This window comes from Narcine bancroftii, chromosome 4, assembly GCF_036971445.1.
Source record: "Narcine bancroftii isolate sNarBan1 chromosome 4, sNarBan1.hap1, whole genome shotgun sequence".
Lineage (NCBI taxonomy): Eukaryota > Metazoa > Chordata > Chondrichthyes > Torpediniformes > Narcinidae > Narcine > Narcine bancroftii.
The window spans coordinates 54202597-54222396 of NC_091472.1; the positions used below are offsets into that span (position 1 = coordinate 54202597).

Below are 19800 nucleotides of genomic sequence, written 5' to 3' on the forward strand. Positions count from 1 at the left end.
AAGAAACCCGGATTGATCAACTATGATCTGTTCTACTTTTTATGTGTATCCCTTGAAGAAGAGGGGAAGCAGGGATGGTAGCACAATATTTGCGAGTGTTTTTAGCTGCTTGGCTTGTAACTATAGTGATGCTGTCTGTATGATGTCTTCTGCAATGATACAGTGTGTCAGCAGTTTCAAAATGCAGATGTTACACAACTGTTTCATATGTAGATCTTAGCAACTGGCTTCTTTTGTGTCAAAATATTGCCACAAGCACCTTGTATTTAATTTTTGAAGTGATTTTCTTTGAATTTACTCATACTTTATACGTTGACTCACCCAGAGGATCATTCTGCAGGTTTATGCTTAGCTAATTAAATAGAGGTGGATATAATGAGGAATCTGTGATTGTGGCAATGTTAAAAAGAGGCATTATGTAAAGATAGGCTGGCTATTCCACAGACATTTGCCTGGAAATTCAATTGCATGGCACTGTTTGGAGAAAGTAATACATGAGAACCAATTCAACAATCTTTCATGTCACTCCAAAGATCTGACTGACTGGTTTTTTTTTCGAGACTTCAACAATTTCTGTTAGGCAAGCATCAAGGATAGTCCTCCAAGTAAAACTGAGTATTACAAAGAACGTTACTGTACATTGGCCAAGGAGTGAACAAATACGGTCATTCCTGGGTAGATGTGTTCATGTAGTGCTGGGCTGAGACTCCACTAATTTGAGTCCTATTACTTATGTTATTTGTGCTACACCCAACTACTTAACTTATTTCATTGATCGTCCCAATCTGCTACCTTCCAGTTCCCCACAATGGAGACCCCTGCCAGAGTCTTTGAACCAAACTCCCTTCACTCCCACACCCGTACATCCTAGACCAGTGGTTCTCAACCTTTTTCTTTCCATTCATTTACTACTTTAAGTATTCCCTATGCCATTGGTGCTGTGAGATTAGTAAGGAATTGCTTAAGGTGGTATGTGGGTGGAAAGAAAAAGTTTGAAAACCACTGTTTTAATCGTACTTAATTGACTCATTATGTGCATGGTTTCATAACTCCAAAGGAAATGGGCCAATAACAATTTTTTTCAAGCAAAATATTTCATTAACAATTGGGTCTAGAACAGTGGCTCTCAACCTTCCCTTCCCACTCAATCCCTTACTAATCACAGAGCACTTATGTCATCGGGATTACTTCAAAGTGATATGTGAGTGGAAAGAAAAAGGTTGAGAACCACTGTCCTAGATCAAGTAGGCTCCAGTACTGCTACCACTTCCTTCCTCCTTTGGTTGCAGGTGATGCATTTTACTTTTGCATTTCACTGCAATGCATGAGAAATTTTGTAAGAAAATTCACCTGCAACTGATATTTACAGCTGGCTCTAGTGGCTCCTGGAACATCACACAAAGGCCCCAATCAGACCTTTCCAAGTGCATGAGTTTTCAGGTCCATTGTAGTACCTCTACTGTTGCTCCAACTTAATAGAAATGTAGAATAGAGTTTGGGACCTTCTAAGTTGACCAGCTTTAACCACTGATCATAATTATTCCATTCATTATCTGCATCTGTTTTGTGAGATCAGTTTCCTCAATCACATATTAAAGCATAAGAAAACCAATTATCTGGATCATGGGATATTTAGGCATACAACGCATATTTGTTGTCACACTTAAGAGAATTTCACAGCATTAAATAATAAAAATAGGACAGACAGATCACTGAAGGTAAAGTTAAGCCACTTTCAGGTGGCTAGAATACCTGAATGTAAAGCCACCTAAAATACCCAAATGCATCTATCAGGAGGCCATCTAAAAGCGGAAAACTTGTCATCAAGGAGCACTTACTCAACCCACCTCGGGGAGGTATATTTTCCGCTTCTGAGCGCTCCCCCTAAGCTCTTGAAAGCAGCAAGGCAAAGCGGCTCGCAGCTTTCAGGTGCCTAGCAGGCTGATGACTTCGCAGACACCCGCAGCCGGCTCCAGAGCCACATTCTCCCGGCGATTCCACCTGAAAGCAGCTTTAGAAATAAATGGTTGTTTTTATAAATATTTGGATCAGTGCAGCAGTGCTATACCCAGAGATCCCATATTCTCTTAGCTTGAAGTGTGCATCAGTCATGCTTCAGATAGTGCACTTAAAAGTATTCATGATAACAAGGCCTATCCTTGAAGGAAGTGTCTTAGCCTTTGTGTTTAATTGACTCATGTGCAATGCTTCTTTGGGACCCTCCCTGGAACGACACCTGAGCACTGGCAAATGCAAGATGCATCTTCACACTTAAACTCCGTAGACATATTGATATCACTGTTCTGTTTGTGCCCATTGAAAGACTTGCCCAGATCACTGAGTATAACACAAAAATGCTGGAGCATCGCAGCAGGTCTCGCAGCTTCCAATGGAATTGCTCCAGTGTTTCTACACTTTGACTACAATCACAGCGTCTGCAGACTTTTGTGATTCACAGCACATTGTGGGGCAAGTTGTATACATTGGATTTTAAAAAATGGAGTGGATGAACCGAGAGAAGTACAATATACCTATTAAATGCAGAAGTAGAGGAAGCAACTAATAGGAAGGGGGTAAAATAACATGGGAGGATGAAGTATAGATATGAATTGTCAGATCTTGTGTGGTATCATTTTATTCATTGTTAGTTTTTGGGAAAATTAAATGTGATTTTTCGAAGATTATAGAACAGTTCAGCACAGTATGGGCCCTTTGGCCTATAATGTGCTGACATACATAAACCTATCTCACCTTCAATCATCCGTTCCCTCCCTCACACCCATAACCTTCAATTTTTCTTATGCATACACATGTGGCAAGAAATGTATTGCTCAGCCTATAATATAAATAAAAGCTGCTGCAATTTGTATATGTGTAAAACTTCCGTTAGCTGGAATTCAAGCTGGCAGCAGGCCTCAGGCAACAAGCAAAAAAAAAAAAATTCCGGAAAATAACTAAGTTTAAAAAAACACGGATGTTTAACATTGGAACACTGCCAATCACACAACATGCAATTTCAAGCGACTGGAAAATTCTTTTATCCAGCAGCTCCCAATCCCCATTGGTGCCTGATACCAGGGGTTTTTACTGTATCTTGTGGGATATAACATGAGGATGTTGGATGATATTTTAAATGGAGCTGAAGCTTGTGAAGGTTGCAGGGATAAGTTAAGAAACAACTCTTTAGTAATGAAGGGAATAAGCCATTGAGAAAGGAAACAGTTAAGCTCTGGTGGAAATGATGGTAATGAGAGGGTGATTGTGGTGAATAATAATGCAGAGTAATTATAGGGAAGGTTTGAGAAGTTTTGGCAGGATGAGTAATGATTCCAGAGGATTTTATTGTGCTTCAAAGGAAATATATTAGTGTAAGTTATGGAAATGAAGGCTGGAGTTCTGCCAAATGAAGAGAATTGTGAGCAAAGCGCAAAATCTTGCAAATTTTGAATAGATGGATTGAATTTGATGGTTTGAATTTTTTAGAAAAAGGAATAGAACTAATGGAGCACAAGAATAGAAAATTCAATTAAAGGAATTGGTAAAATAATGAAAGTGTGAGTTAAAATGGAAGCAGATAGATGGGACAAAGGAAAACAATGAAACTGGGCTAAGATAGGGGCAGCAATTTATCAGTCCTTAGGGCAAAAAAGAATGTTTGGATGTGGTTCACAGGCAGGCCATTGTGAAGTTTAGTTTAATCGAATTTCCACTTTGATTGTATCCAGAATTTTGCAAGGAATTTCCATTTGTACACATTGGGATATTCAACTCACACCATCACATATCAGTCTTTAGAGGGGTAAAGAGCAAATGGTGAAAATGGTAATATCGACTGAGCTAAAAGATTATAGGATGGGATTCATTTGTTTGGGAAAAGGTTAGTCATTGAATACATAATGAAATCCAGGCACCTGATTTCAATCTCATCATGGCAGCTGAAGGATTTAAATTCAGTAAAAAATCTGGAATGAAATGGATGGGAAAGGGAGAGACCAAACACTCTCTGTAATGAAAAGCACAAAAAAACTGGATTGTCATTTAAAAAAAATCCAGCTGGTTCATGAATATCCCTCTATGGGAAATCTTCCATATTTACCTGGTCTGGCTTACACATGACTCCAGAACATTCCTATTGGTTAACTCTTAAAGTACCCTCCGAAGTGGCTTAGCAACCACTCTCTCATACCCGCGCCACAATATACAAATACAAAATTATAAAATCAAAGTTGGTTGGAGTCTGTTGATACTGATAGAGATAGCAACAAATAAAAAAGAAGGGAAGTTCAAGTGGAGTGGCCCAGTGTAGGAATGAAGATTTAGAGGCTTAAAAGGCTTTGGCAAGTACAGGCTGAGGACCTGCTACAGATAAGGTAAGACCTTTTGGAATAACCCAGATTAGGCAGTGGAGATGTCAACTAAGGCAGTGGTGTGCTCCAGTTGCAGGATGTGGGTAACCTGGGGCAATACAAATGTCCCTGATGACTACACCTGGAAGAATTGCATTCAGCAACACTGTGAGGGAACTGGAGCTGCAGCTGGATGACCTCTGGATCATTCAGGATGCAAAGGGGATGACAGAGAGGAGTCATAGGGAGACAGACACACCTAAGAGGCAGGTCATGGGTAACTATTACAAAAGGGAAAGGGATTAGGCAGTCAATATAGGACACCTCTGTAGCAGTTCCGCTTAATAATATGTCTATTGCTTTGGATACTGTTGAGGTGGACGATCATGAACAAGTTGTAGCATCAGGTCTCTGGCAGAGTCTGGCCTTCAGCTCAGAAGGGAAGGGGAGAGAAGAGGAGAAATATATTGATAGAGGAACAGATAAGAGAATCTGTGGACAAGATTGAGACTCACAAATGGTATGTTGCCTCCCAGGTGCAAGGGTCTCAGATTGAGTTCAGGCCATTTTCAAGTGGGAGGGTGAACAGCCAGATGCCATGGTCCATGTTGATACAAATGACGTAGATAGGAAAGGGGTTGTGGTCTTGAAGAGTGAAGAATGAGAATTCAGAAGGAAGCTTAAAAAAAAACCAGGACCTCAAGGGTCGTAACCTTTGGATTTCTGCCTGTGCCATGCACCAGTGAGGACAGAAATAGGAAGTTATGGCAGCTGAGTTGCATGGCCAAACAGTTGGTGCAGGGGACAGGGGTTCATATTTGTGGATATAGGGAAAATATGACCTGTATACAAACCACAGAACTGAATGGGGACCAATATCCTGGTGACCAGGTTTCCTAGTGCTGTTGGGGAGGGTTTAAACTAGTTTGACAGGGGGGTGGGAACCAGAATGAGAGGGCAGTGAATAGTGCAGATGATACACAAGTAGATGCACTATGTAGTGAGATTGTGAAGAAGGATTAGACAGGTGCTAAGGGAAAATTGTAAGCGCAAGATTACGGATTTAACTTGTGGTGCTTTGGAAGCAACATTGAATGGCTGATGAATACAGTACTGAAGGTCTTGTATTTAAATGCTGTAGTAAAAGAAATAAGGTTGTTGATCTTGTAGAACAGTTGGAAATTGGCAGCTATGACATTGTGGCAATCACTGAAAGAAAATCACAGCTGGAAGCTAAATATCCAAAGATACACAGTGTAGCAGAAAGGTAGGTTCTGTTCATTAAAAAAATGAATAACCTATTTGCAAAGAGGAGTTATTTTATCAGAAGATATAGATTATCTACAGGTTGCATTAAGAAACTGTTAAAGTAAAAAGGCCCTGGTGGGAGTTGTCTATAAGCCTCCAAATAGTAACCAGGATGTGGTGTGCAAATTACAATGGGAGGTAGAAAAGATGAGGAAAAAGGGCAATGTTACAGTAGGGATTTCAATATGAAGGTTGATTGAACAACCAAGGTGGTACTGGATCCCAAGAGAAGGAATTTATAGTAAGCCTTCATGATGGCATTTTAGAACAGCTTATGGTTTAAGCAAACCAGGTGAAATGGCAGTTCTGGATTGGGTACTGTGTAAGGTAACAGTGTTGATAAGGGAGCTGAAGAGAGCTGTTGCTGGTGAGATGTTAGTATCTATTAAGGTAATCTTCTTTCTTTTCTTCTTTGGCTTGGCTTCGCGGATGAAGATTTATGGAGGGGTATGTCCACGTCTGCTGCAGGCTCGTTGGTGACTGACAAGTCCGATGCGGGACAGGCAGACACGGTTGCTGCAGTTGCAAGGGAAAATTGGTTGGTTGGTTGGGTGTTGGGTTTTTCCTCCTTTGTCTTTTGTCAGTGAGGTGAGCTCTGCGGTCTTCTTCAAAGGAGGTTGCTGCCCGCCGAACTGTGAGGCGCCAAGATGCACGGTTTGAGGCAATATCAGCCCACTGGCAGTGGTCAATGTGGCAGGCACCAAGAGATTTCTTTAGGCAATCCTTGTACCTCTTCTTTGGTGCACCTCTGTCACGGTGGCCAGTGGAGAGCTCGCCATATAACACGATCTTGGGAAGGTGATGGTCCTCCATTCTGGAGACGTGACCCACCCAGCGCAGTTGGGTCTTCAGCAGCGTGGATTCGATGCTTGCGGACTCTGTCATCTCGAGTACTTCAATGTTGGTGATGAAGTCACTCCAATGAATGTTGAGGATGGAGCAGAGACAGTGCTGATGGAAGCATTCTAGGAGCCGTTCGTGATGCCGGTAGAGGATCCATGATTCGGTGCCGAACAGGAGCGTGGGAATGACAACGGCTCTGTACACGCTGATCTTTGTGTGTTTCTTCAGGTGGTTGTTTTTCCAGACTCTTCCAAAGGCGCTATTTGCCTTGGCGAGTCTGTTGTCTATCTCGTTGTCGATCCTTGCATCAGATGAAATGGTGCAGTCGAGGTAGGTAAACTGGTTGACCGTTTTGAGTTCTGTGTGCCCGATGGAAATGTGGAAGTCATGGTGGGGAGCTGGCTGATGGAGATAAAGGTAAACTCCCAAGGAGGCAGTAATCATAATATGATAGAATTCACTCCACAGATTGAGAGGGAGAAACTACATTCCGAAGGGTCAGCAGATCAGTAGAATAAAGAGCACTACAGAGGTATTAAAGAGGTCATAGTTGATTGGAAGCAGACAGTAGCAGGTATGATGGGAGAGCAGTACTGGCTGGAGATTCTGAGGTTAACTCAGAAGGCACAAAACAAATTTATCCAAAGGATGAAAAAGTATTCTAAAGGGAAGATGAGGCTGACAAAAGAGGTCAAAGGCAGCATAAAAGCAAAAGAATATAACATGGCAAAAACTATTAAAACCAACAGAAGGCAACTAAAAAAGCAATGGTGAGAAAAGATGAAATACAAAGGTAAGCTAGCCAGCAACATAAAAGAGGATGTGAAAAGTTTCTTCAGATACACAAAGAGCCAAGAGAGGTGATGTTGGATGGCTGGAAAACAACCCTGGGGAGATGGTAATGGGGGCAAAGAAATGGTGGTTGAATTAATGGGTATTTTGTATCTGTCTTCACAGTGGAGGACGCCACCAGTGTGGCAGATGTTTTAAAGCGCCAAGGGGCAGAGTTGTGTGTGGATGGTATTACGAAGCAGAAAGTGCTGGTAATGTTGCACGATCTGAAGGTGGATAAATCATTTGGTGCTATACACCAGAGTTTTGAAAGAGGTTGCTGAAGCAATTGTGGAAGCATTGGTGGTGATATTTTGGGAATTGCTAGATAGTGGAATGGTTTCAGGGATTGGAAAATTCAAATGCACTCCACTTTTTAAGAAAGGAGGGAGGCAAAAGACAGGAAATTATTAGATGGTTGGTAAGATGCTAGAATTTATTATCAAGAATGAGATTTCAGTGTACTTGGAGGCACATGGTAAAAAATAGCTTGAAGTCAACACAGTTTCCTGAAGAGGAAATCTTGCCCAACAAACCTGTCTTTGAGGAAATAACAGGAAAGACAGGTAAAAGAGAAGCAACGGTGGGGTTCACCTGGATTTTCAAAATGCCTTTTACAAGATGCTGCACATGAAGCTGCTAAGCAAGATGAAAGCCCATGGAAAGACACTAGCATGGGTAGAAGATTGGCTGGCAAGCAGGAGGCTGGCTGGGTAGGAGTGGTGATAAAAGAGCCCTTTTCTGGTTGGCAGCCAGTGACCAGTAATGTTTTCCATGGGGCTCGGTGCTGGGGCCGCTTCTTTTCATGTTGTATGTCAGATTTATTGTCCGAGTACATACTAACCCTCACCCGCATACAACCCAATCACATGCAACCTGATTCTTTTTTTCCCCTGTGGGTGAGGCAGAATTACAATTTATTGGTAATGCAAAAATAAACATGTAAACAGATAAAAAAATCAATGAAATGAAAAGGAAAGAGTTCTTAAATAAGTCCCTAATTGAGTTTATTGTTGAGGAGTCTGATGGTGGAGGGGTAGCAGCTGTTCCTGAACCCAGTGGTGCCACATTATCAGCAGAATGCCTTCACATCCAGAAGAAAGTCCCAGCAATTAACCTTTTCATAAATATCTCCAAATATTATTTGCACTGCCTCAAAACATGCAATGTGTTATTAAATGATCACCAAATTTCCGATGACTCATTTACCCTGAGCTACTTGACTTTATACTGTGTTGTTTGTGTGATATACTCCTCCAATTAGACAATAGACAATAGACAATAGGAGCTGGAGTAGACCATTTGGCCCGTCGGGCCAGCACCGCCATTTTAGATCATGGCTGATCATTACCATCAGTACCCCTTTCCAGCCTTATCCCCATAACCCTTAACTCCGTTACCCACAAGAGTCTTATCTAACTCTCTTTTGAACATAGTCAGCGAATCTGCCTCTACCACCCTCTGTGGCAGAGCATTCCACAGATTCACACTTCTCTGGGTAAAAAAATGCTTTCTCATCTCCATCCTAAAGGGCCTACCCTGTATTCTTAAACTATGCCCTCTAGTCCTCGTCTCCCCCATCATTGGGAACAAGTAATCAGACTTCACCTTGTCTATTCCCCTGATGATTTTATATACCTCAATCATGTCCCCCCTCATCCTTCTAAACTCCAATGGATACAAGTCCAGTTTTTCTAGCCTTGCTGCATATGACAACCCTGCCATCCCTGGAACTAACCTTGTAAATCTGCGCTGCACTCCCTCTATAACTAGTATGTCCTTCCTCAAGTTTGGAGACCAGAACTGGACGCAATACTCCAGGTGGGGTCTCACCAGGGCCCTGTATAACTGCAGAAGGGCTTCTCTGTTCCTATACTCCAATCCCCTCTTTATGAAAGCCAACATTCCATTTGCCTTCTTCACAGCTTTCTGAACCTGCATGCTAGCCTTCAGTGACTGGTGAACAAGTATACCCAGATCCATTTGCACTTCCCCACTCCCTAGCTTGTCTCCATTTAAATAATACTCAGCTTTCCTATTACTTCCCCCAAAATGAATAACCTCACATTTGTTCACATTGAAATTCATCTTCCATTTAGCCGCCCACTCCTCCAGCCTGTCCAAGTCCCTCTGCATTTTCCTTACATCCTCCTCACACCCCACACCGCCACCCAGTTTAGTGTCATCTGCAAATTTGCTCATGTTATTCACAATCCCCTCATCCAAATCATCAACATAAACTACAAACAACTGAGGACCCAACACCGATCCCTGAGGCACTCCACTCGTCACATCCTGCCATTCTGAAAAAGACCCATTCACTCCAACCCTTTGTTTCCTATCTCTTAACCAATTTCCTATCCATGTCAGCACCTTACCTCCAATACCATGCTCCCTGATCTTGCCCACTAGACTCCCGTGCGGTACCTTATCAAAGGCCTTCTGGAAGTCCAAATATACCACATCCACTGGCTCTCCCAAGTCCACCCTCTTTGTCACATCCTCAAAAAATTCCAGAAGGTTAGTCAAGCATGACTTACCCTTAAGGAATCCATGCTGACTAGCCCTTATACTATTATTACTGACTAAGTGTTCTGCTATTTCTCCTTTTATAATGGACTCCAATATCTTCCCCACCACTGATGTCAGGCTAACCGGTCTATAATTTCCCGTTTTCTCCCTCCCTCCTTTCTTAAAAAGCGGCACCACATCAGCCACTCTCCAATCCTCAGGGACCTCCCCGGAATCTATGGAACTTTGGAAAATGTCGACCAGTGCCTCCACAATTTCCATAGCCACCTCTTTAAGCACCCTAGGATGCAGCCCATCAGGCCCTGGGGATTTATCAGCCCTCAGTCCCAACAATTTACTCATAACCTCCTGCTTCTGGATCCGGATATCCATTAGATACCCTACCTCCCCAGTAAAGTTCCCCAAGTCTCTTGGTACCGCATGACCACTACCCCCTAACTGACTATAACCTATATTCTCCTTGGTGAAGACAGTTGCAAAGAATTTGTTAAATTCCTCTGCCATCTCCTTGTTTCCGGTAATAATTTCACCCTTGCCCATTTTCAAAGGGCCAATTTTAGACCGAACCAATTTCTTCCTCTTCACATACTTAAAAAGGCTTTTGCTATCCTCCGCAATATTATCTGCTAATTTCCTCTCGTACTTCATTTTCCCGTCTCTTATGGCTTTCTTAGTTACCCTCTGATGTTCTTTGAAGGTTTCCCAATCCTCTAATTTCCCACTCCGCTTCGCTATCTTATAATTACTCCCTTTGGACTTGATAATGCACTTGATTTCCTTAGTTAGCCAGGGCTGCCATTTGTATCTCCTAGAGCCTTTCCTCCACTTTGGAATAAATTTGTCCTGAATCCTGTGAAAAATGTCCATAAAAACCTGCCATTTTTCCCCAGTTGTCCTCCCAGCTAGTATATCTTCCCATTTTATTTTGGATAGCTCCTCCCTCATAGCTGCAAAATTCCCTTTATTTAACTGAAGTACAGATGCTTCCGACTTCCTTTCCATTTCCCTTTCTAATTGCAGCTTGAAAGTAACCATACCATGGTCACTATTCCCTAATGGCTCCCCTACATCAAGGTCACTTATTAAGTCTGCGTCGCTGCACAGCACCCAGTCCAGAATCGACTTCCCCCTGGTAGGTTCCTCCACTAGCTGTTCCAAGAAAGTATCTCGTAGACATTCTATAAACTTGCTCTCTTGTGTTCCTGCCCCCGTCTGATTATCCCAGTCCACCTTCATGTTGAAGTCCCCCATAACTACCGTATTGCTACCACTTTGACATGCCACTCTTAATTCCTGATTTATACTACTACCGATATCTGAGTTACTTTTCGGAGGCCTGTAAATGACCCCCATTATATTCCTCTTGCCCTTGCAATTTCTTAATTCAATCCAAACAGACTCTACCTCACCTGTTTCAATGTCCTTCCTTTCAAATGCCTGAATCTCATTTCTTACCAACAGAGCTACCCCACCTCCTCTTCTTAACTTTCTGTCCTTTCTAAAGGACGTGTACCCTGGAACATTTATTTCCCAATCCTGCCCTTCCCGCAGCCATGTCTCCGTTATTCCGACAATGTCATAACCTCCCATTGCCATTTGCGCCTCAAGCTCATTCATTTTATTCCTTACACTCCTTGCATTCATACACAATACCTTGATGCCATACCTCCTTTCTCCCTCCACCTTGGTTCTTGGTGCATTCGTTCTTATTCTCCTATCACTTTTAGCTCCCTTATTCCTTATTGTTTCACCGTCTATCGGAACCACCCCTATATTCTCTCTCCTATCTACTTCCCTATCAGTCCTGTTCCCTTCCCCCTGCCAAATTAGTTTAAATCAGCTCCGACAGCTTTATTAAACCTAACTGCCAGTATATTGGCCCCCTTCGCATTCAGGTGTAAACCATCCCTCCTGTATAGGTCCCGTCTTCCCCAGAAGAGATCCCAATGGTCAATGAACCTGAATCCCTGCACTCTGCACCATTCCCTCAGCCACACGCTTAACCTCTTGATTTTATTATTCTTGCCCCCACCCTCGCACAGTACAGGAAGCAGCCCCGAGATTACAATCCTGGAGGTCCTGCTTCTCAACCTCCTTCCGAGCTCACGGTAGTCTCTCTTCAGGATCTCCTCCTTCAATCTATCTATGTCATTTGTGCCCACGTGTATCAGGACCTCTGGCCGGTCTTCCCCCCCCCCAGGATACTCTGAACCCTATCCGAAATGTCACGTACCCTGGCTCCTGGGAGGCAACACACCATACGGGAACACTTGTCAGGTTCGCAGAATCTTCTGTCCGTTCCCCTAACGATGGAGTCCCCAATGACCACCTTGTTCCCCTTCTTCTCCTTCCGTACCAGTGTCGAGTATTCCACTGGGGAAAAAAGTTAGAAATAAATAAGGTTACTATTTCCTGTGGTAACACTGGAATGTGGTCTGAAACTGTAAGAGTAATGATATGAACATTTGGATTGAAAGCCTGAGGAGTTGGTAACAGGAAATAGGTGGAAGTGCTGGCACCTGGCAAAGAAACAAAAGGGCAGCAAAAGTTGTGCCTTGATATCAACTGCACTCAGTTTTGGGCCTGTGAGAGGGAGCTGAATATGATGAAGTCTGGGGTTTAGAAACATAGGAAGGTCCAAGATCAGACATTCACCATTCAAACTTGATAATCTGTGGGCCCAAAGGGCCAGACTTGGAACCTATTTTTTTCAACAATTAATGTAATTTATTTGCCTGATATAGTACAGCGGCTGAAATATTGCAAAAGCTGAAGTTGTCCTGTTGCCAAATCTTGTGCTGTGGAAAGAAAATAAACATTAAAGAATAGTCAACTATTTGAAATAGGCCATTAGCAGCAGTATTTTAATTTTATTACTCTTTGTAATATCAATCCCATCTTCTGTGTGTATCTCTCCACTTAACTTGCATTTTTACACATTGACTATCTGGACTAAATTTACGAATGAAATACCACATACTATAAGTCTGGAATTGAAATATCAGTGAAGGAGGATGTAACACAGCTCAGACTGATTAATGCAGCTTCTCAAAGCAAGGATGATACATTTCTGCTCTGTTGGTTTTGGGGGTGGCCAATAAGGATAACAGAATCAGAATTTATTGTCACAAACATCATAAAATTTGTTTTGCAGTAGCATCACAGGAAAAATATTGCAATAAATTAAATTTAAAAATGAATAAAGTAGTGCAAAAAAAGAGAGTGAGATAGTGTCCGTGATTCATTGTCCATTCAGAAATCTGATGACAAAGGGGAAGAAGCTGTCCTTGTGCTGCTGGGTACTTTTCCTCACGCTCCTGTACCTCCTTCCTGATGGCAGCAGTATGAAGAGGGCATGGTCTAGGTAGTGAGGTTCCTTGAGGACAGAAGCTACTTTGTTCAGACTCCGCCTCTTGTAGATGTTCTCGATGGCATGGAGACTGTTGCCTGTGATAGATAGCATTGGCAAAATTCACAACTCTGTAGTTTTTTTCTTGTGCTGTACATTGACGCCTCTTACCAGACCGAGATGCAATCAGTCAGAATGGTATCTATGGTAAAGCTATAGAAATTTGCAAAGGTCTTTGGTGACATACTAAATCACTTCAAACTCCTCACAAGGTTTAGCCGCTGGCTTGCCTTCTTCGTGATAGTATCGACATGAAGGCCCGAAGACAGATCCTCAGAGATAGTGACACCCAAGAACTTGAAGCTCTTAGGTCTTTCCACTGCTGTCCCCTCGATGAGGAGTGGTACCTGTTCTCCTGATTTCCCCTTCCTAAAGATATCTCGACTTTGACTCTGACTCTGACCCATGATGTTCAGGAATTTAATAAAATTCTTGGCCAAATATATCAAGATTTAGTTCAGCAATAAAAATAATGAAGGATGTAATAATTCAGAAGGATGTTGTAGGGAAGGCATCTTGCATCTTTGAGACATCTGTGAAATGTTGAGCAAGGATTTGTGAATTGTACATTTCTAAAGGAAATCAGTTTCTACTTTAGAGTTGGAGACACAAGAATCTACAGGTGCTGGAAAAGATTTCAAGTGAAACATCCATTTCCCTCCAGTGGTGCTCAACTTGCTGAGATCCGCCAACAATTTTTTTTTACACTATTTTAGAGTTGACGACATTTGGAATATCTTAGCCTATAAGGAAGAATCTCCTTTTGGGTCATGGTTTGGCAATCATTTCATTTTTTTTCAGTGAACAACGGAAGCCTTTATTTGAAATCTATTCAATTCAGAAATAATAAAAAGTTCAATTTTTTTGCGGCAAAATTCCCTTTAATTTTAAAATTATTAATTTTGTAGAAGTCCTAGACCTTGATGTACCTTTTAGTTGCTAGTTTGTTTATACTTGGAACGAGGGGAATACAATATATATTTTATCAATCAATTTTCTATTTCTTCCACCAGACACATTATTTTGGACTTTGGTTCCTCAGTAAGACTCAGCAGGGACGATGGGTGGAGCTAGAAAAAGCTCTGAAAAAACAACTGGACAAATTTGCCAATGAGCCTCTGCTCTTCTTTGGAGTGATGTTCTACGTACCCAGTGTGTCAAGACTACAGCAAGAGGTCACAAGGTACAGAAAGGCAAAAAGTATTTTCATTTACAGACGTGTAGATTGTGTTCAGGAAGAAAACTTAGACCTCCAGACAAGATTCTCATTAGGGAAGAAAGAATGTCATTAAAATATGAATCTTGAAGATCTGTAATCAGAACTTTGAAATGTTCAAATGCATTGAAAAGAAATGGTTAACATTCTGGTACAAAATTCGTTCTGATGCAGGATTTTTTTCTAAAATGTTAACTTCTTTCCTTGCTTTTTGGGTGCTGAATCGTTTGCTTTTCTTTGAACAACACATGTATCTCAATATTGCTAATGTGTATAGAATATTGGCTAAGATAAGGTGTTACTGGGCAACAAGAGGCTTTGGATAAAAGTGAGATGAAAATGCAGTAAAATTCCTGTTATCCAGAATTCAAGCAACCGGCAGCCTCAAGCAACGGCAAAAAAATTGCGGAAAGTAAATAGGTAAAAAAATATGGAAGTTTAAAATTGGTGCATCTTGCTGTTAGTTTACCAATCATGCAACATGCAATCTCAAGCATCTACCAATCCCCATAGGTGATGGGAACCAGTGGTATAACTGTAGATGTCTTTGGCAGGAAACAAAGGCAGTGTTGGATTCCTGGAAAAGATTTGAGTTTCTAATGTTTGTTGTCTGTGTGTGTGAAAAACCAATATGTCCATATACATTGAACTGCCTCGACTTTTTGTGCCGCCCTGTTGTTATGTTTAGTGTTAATGCAGGTCCATTGTTAAAACAGTCACATTTTGGGTCCTTTGATCATATTGTCATTAGTTTCAATTATAAACAAGGATAGGTCTGGGGCTCGGGTTGAGATTCTAAATTGGATAAAGGCCAATTTTGAGGAAAAGAGAAAAAATATTGAATGTGTGGATTGAGGTAAGTTGTTTTCAGGCAAGGATGTGCGAGGTAATGGATGACCTTCAATGGTGACATTTTGAGAGTACAGAGGGAGGCATGGTTGACATAGCAATTAGCGCAATGCCTTTGTAGTGCCAGCGATCGGACCTTGGGTTTGAATCCCGCACTGTCTTTAAGGAGTTTGTACATTCTTCCCATATCTGCGTGGGTTTTTACTTGTGGCTCTGGTTTTTTCCCCGCAGTTTGAAACGTAGGTTAATTGGGTATAAATTGGGTAGCATGGGTTCGTGGGCTGAAATGGCTCTTACCGTGATGTATGTCTACATTTAAATTTAGAGTTTGAATGTTCCTGTCAGGATTAAAGGCCAGGTTAGCAGGCATAGGGAACCTTGGTTTTTGAGGGATATTGGGGATCTGGTTCAAAAGAGAGAGGTGTATAGCAGGTATAGACAACTTGGAGCAAATGTGGTACTTGAGGAATATTTTAAAAATTGCAAGAGAAACCTGAAGAAAGAAATCAGGAAGGCAAAAAAAAAGATATGTGGTTACTTTGCCAGACAATGTGAAGGAAAATCTTAAGGGTTTCTACAGGTATATTAAGAACAAAAGGATAGTAAGGGACAAAATTGATCCCCTCAAAGATCAGAACGGTCGGCTTTGTATGGAGCCAAAAGAGATGGGGGAGATCGTAAATGTTTTTTTCCATCAGTATTCACTCAGGAAACAAGCACAGAGTTGTCGGAAGTAAGTAAAACAAGCAGTGAGGTCAGGAAACTATACAGATTAAAGAGAAGGAAGTGCTTGCTGTATTAAAGCAAATAAGGGTGGATAAATCCCCAGGGCCTGACAAGATATTCCCTTGGACCTTGAGGAAGGCTAGTGTAGGAATTGCAGGGGCTCTGGCCTTAGCCACGGCTGTGGTGGCGGAGGATTGGAGGGTATCTCACATTGTTCTGTTGTTTAAAAATGACTTCAAAAGTAATGCTGGAAATTACAGGCTGGTGAGACTGATGTCAGTAGTAGGTAAATTAGTGGAAGGTGTTCTAAGAGATCAGATATACAGTTATTTCAATAGACAATAGGTGCAGGAGTAGGCCATTCAGCCCTTCAAGCCAGCACCACCATTCACTGTGAGCATGGCTGATCATTCACAATCATTACCCCGTTCCTCCCTTGACTCTACTATCTTTAAGAGCTCTATCTAACTCTTTCTAGAAAGCATCCAGAGAATTAGCCTCCACTGTCTTTTGAGGCAGAGCATTCCACAGATCCACAACTCTCTGGGTGAAAAGGTCTTTCCTCAACTCTGTTCTAAATGACCTACCCATTATTCTTAAACTGTGGCCTCTGGTTCTGGACTCCCCCCAACATTGGGAACATGTTTCCTGCCTCTCACATGTCTAATCCTTTAATAATCTTATATATTTTTCCATCATATCCCCTCTCATCCTTATAAATTCCAGTGTATACAAGCCCAGTCACTCCAATCTTTCAACATATGACAGTCCTGCCATCCTGGGAATTAACTTTGTGAACCTACACTGCATTTCCTCAATAGCAAGAATGTCATTCCTCAAATTTGGAGACCAAAACTGTACAAAATACTCCAGGTGTAGTGTCACCAGGGCCCTATACAACTGCAGAAGGACCTCTTTGCTCCTATACTCAACTCCCCTTGTTATGAAAACCACCATGCCATTAGCTTTCTTCACTCTCTGATGCACCTGCATGCTTACTTACTTACTGATGAAAAAGGACACCTAGATCTTGTTGCACTTCCCCTTTTCCTAACTTGACACCATTCAGATAGTAATCTGCCTTCCTATTCTTGCCACCAAAGTGGGTAACCTCACATTTATCCACATTGAACTGCATCTGCCCACTCAACCAGCCTGCATTCTCATAACGTCCTCCTCACATTTCACACTGCCACCCTTCTTTGTGTCATCTGCAAATTTACTAATGTTACTTTTAATCCCTTCATCTAAATCATTAATGTATTCTGTAAATAGCTGTGGTCCCAGCACCGAGCCTTGTGGTACCCCACTAGTCATTGCCTGCTCTTCTACAAGGGACTAGTTAATCTCCACTCTTTGCTTCTTGTCTGCTAACCAATTTTCTATCAATGTCAGTACCCTACCCCCAATACCATGTGCTCTAATTTTCCACACTAATCTCCTAAGTAGGACCTTAGCATAGACCCTCTGAAAGTCCAAGTACATTACATCCACTGGCTCTCCTTTGTCCATTTTCATAGTTACATCCCCAAAAATTCCAGAAATTTAGTCAAGTATGATTTCTCCTTCTTAAATCCTTACTGACTCAGACCAGTCCTGTTACTGTTATCCAAATGTGCTGCTATTTCATCTTTTATAATTGACTCCAGCATCTTCCCCACCACTGATGTCAGATTAGCTGGTCTATAATTCACTGTTTTCTCTCTCCCTCCTTTCTTAAAAGGTGGGATAACATTAGTTACCCTGCAATCCATAGGAAATTATCCTGAATTGTAAAACATTGGAAAATTATAACCAATGCATCCATGATTGTTTGAGGCACCTTCTTAAGTACCCTAGGATGCAGACCATCAGGCCTCAGGGATTTATCAGCCTTCAGTCCCATTAGCCTACCTAACACCATTTTCTGCCTAATGTGAATTTCCTTCAATTCTTCCGTTACCCTGGGTCCTCTGTCCACTATTACATCTGGGAGATGGTTTGTGTCTTAGCTAGTGAAGATAGATCCAAAATACCTGTTCTTCTCATCTGCAATTTCGATAGCCAGAAACTGATTATGGGTAGTCAACATGGCTTTGTGCCTGGTAGATCTTGTTTAACCAATCTGATAGAGTTTTTTTGAGGAGGTTACCAGGAAAGTTGATGAAGGAAAGGTTGTGGATGTTGTCCACATGGACTTTAGTAAGGTCTTTGACAAGGTCCCACATGGGAGGTTAGTCAGGAAGGTTCAGATGCTAGGTATTCATGGTGATGTAGTGAACTGGATTCGACACTAGCTGGGCGGGAGAAGCCAGAGAGTGGTGGTGAATGACTGCTTCTCAGACTGGAGGCCTGTGAGTAATGGTGTGCCTCAGGGATTGGTGCTGGGACCATTGTTGTTTGCCATCTATATCAGTGATCGGGATGATAATGTGGTAAATTGGATCAGCAAGTTTGCAGATGACACTAAGATTGGAGGTGTTGTGGACAGAAAAGAAGGTTTTCAAAGCTTACAGAGGGATCTGGACCAGCTGGAAAAATGGGCTGAAAACTGGCAGATGGAATTTAATGCAGACAAGTGTGAGATATTACATTTTGGAAGTACAAACCAATAAAAGACATACACGGTGAATGGTAGGGCAGTGAGGAGTGCAGTAGAATGGAGGGATCTGGGAATGTAGTTACATAATTCCCTAAAAGTAGCATTACAGGTGGATAGGGTTGTAAAGAGATCTTTTGGCATATTGGCCTTCATAAATCAAAATATTGAGTATAGGAATTGGGATTTTTATGGTAAAGTTGTATAAGACATTGGTGAGGCTGAAGTCGGAGTATTGTGTGCAGTTTTGGTCACATAAGTGCAGGAAAGATATCAAAATAATAGAAAGAGTACAGAGAAGATTTACTAGGATATTGCCCGGAGTTCAGGAACTGAGTTACTGGGAAAAGTTAAACAGGTTAGGTTTTATTCCCTGGAGTGTAGAAATATAAGAAGAGAGTTGATGAAGGTATTTAAAATTATGAGGGGAATAGGGAGGGTAAACATAGGTAGGCTTTTTCCACTGAGTGTAGGCGAGATACAAACAAGAGGACATGAGTTAAGAGTGAAAGGGGAAAAGTTTAGGGGGAATATAAGGGATAATTTCTTCACACAGAGTGGTGGGAGTGTGGAACAAGCTGCCAGCTGAGGTAGTTAATGCGGGTTCAATTTCAACATTTAAGAAGAATTTGGACAGGTACATGGATGAAAGAGGTATGGAGTGCTATGGACTGGTTGCAGTCAGTAGAATTAGGCAAAAATATGGTTCACCACAGACAAGAAGGGCTGAAAGGTCCTGTTTTTGTGCTGTAGTGTTCTGTGATTCTAATTGACCAAAATACAATTTAAAATGGCATAAACAAATCTATAAACATTAGCAGTGTGACTCCAGCGGGAGCCTCATGAAATTTGTACATCTGACACTTTGATATGCAGGATTCAGAAATGGGCAACAGGCCTTAAGAACAAATGGTGATTGACGTCTGCCTCAACTGCAATGGAGAACCTATAGAATCATAGAGTGATACAGCACCGAAACACGTCCATCAGTCAACTGCAGGCAAGTGGGACTAACCCAGAATGCCTAAATGAGTTGCATTGAAGGGCCTGTTCTGAGTCAATGCTGACCCATTATACTAACCCTATGTTAATTCCACATCAAGGCCATATGGGAGGGAGGAAGCTTTCAGATTCACTCAAAGGGACTGGTAAATTCTTGTCA

The 19800-nt window shown here is 41.8% G+C and overlaps 1 protein-coding gene across 5 annotated transcripts in view; it reads left to right on the forward strand.

Moving 5' to 3' along the window:
• LOC138760566 (tyrosine-protein phosphatase non-receptor type 14-like) overlaps positions 1–19800 on the forward strand; it is a 282028-nt gene that overhangs the window by 135543 nt on the left and 126685 nt on the right. For all 5 annotated transcript variants that reach the window (XM_069931296.1, XM_069931297.1, XM_069931300.1 and 2 more), the window contains one exon: positions 14283–14452. In XM_069931296.1, coding sequence (XP_069787397.1) covers positions 14283–14452 — 170 coding nt within the window. The remainder of the gene's footprint in view (positions 1–14282; positions 14453–19800) is intronic.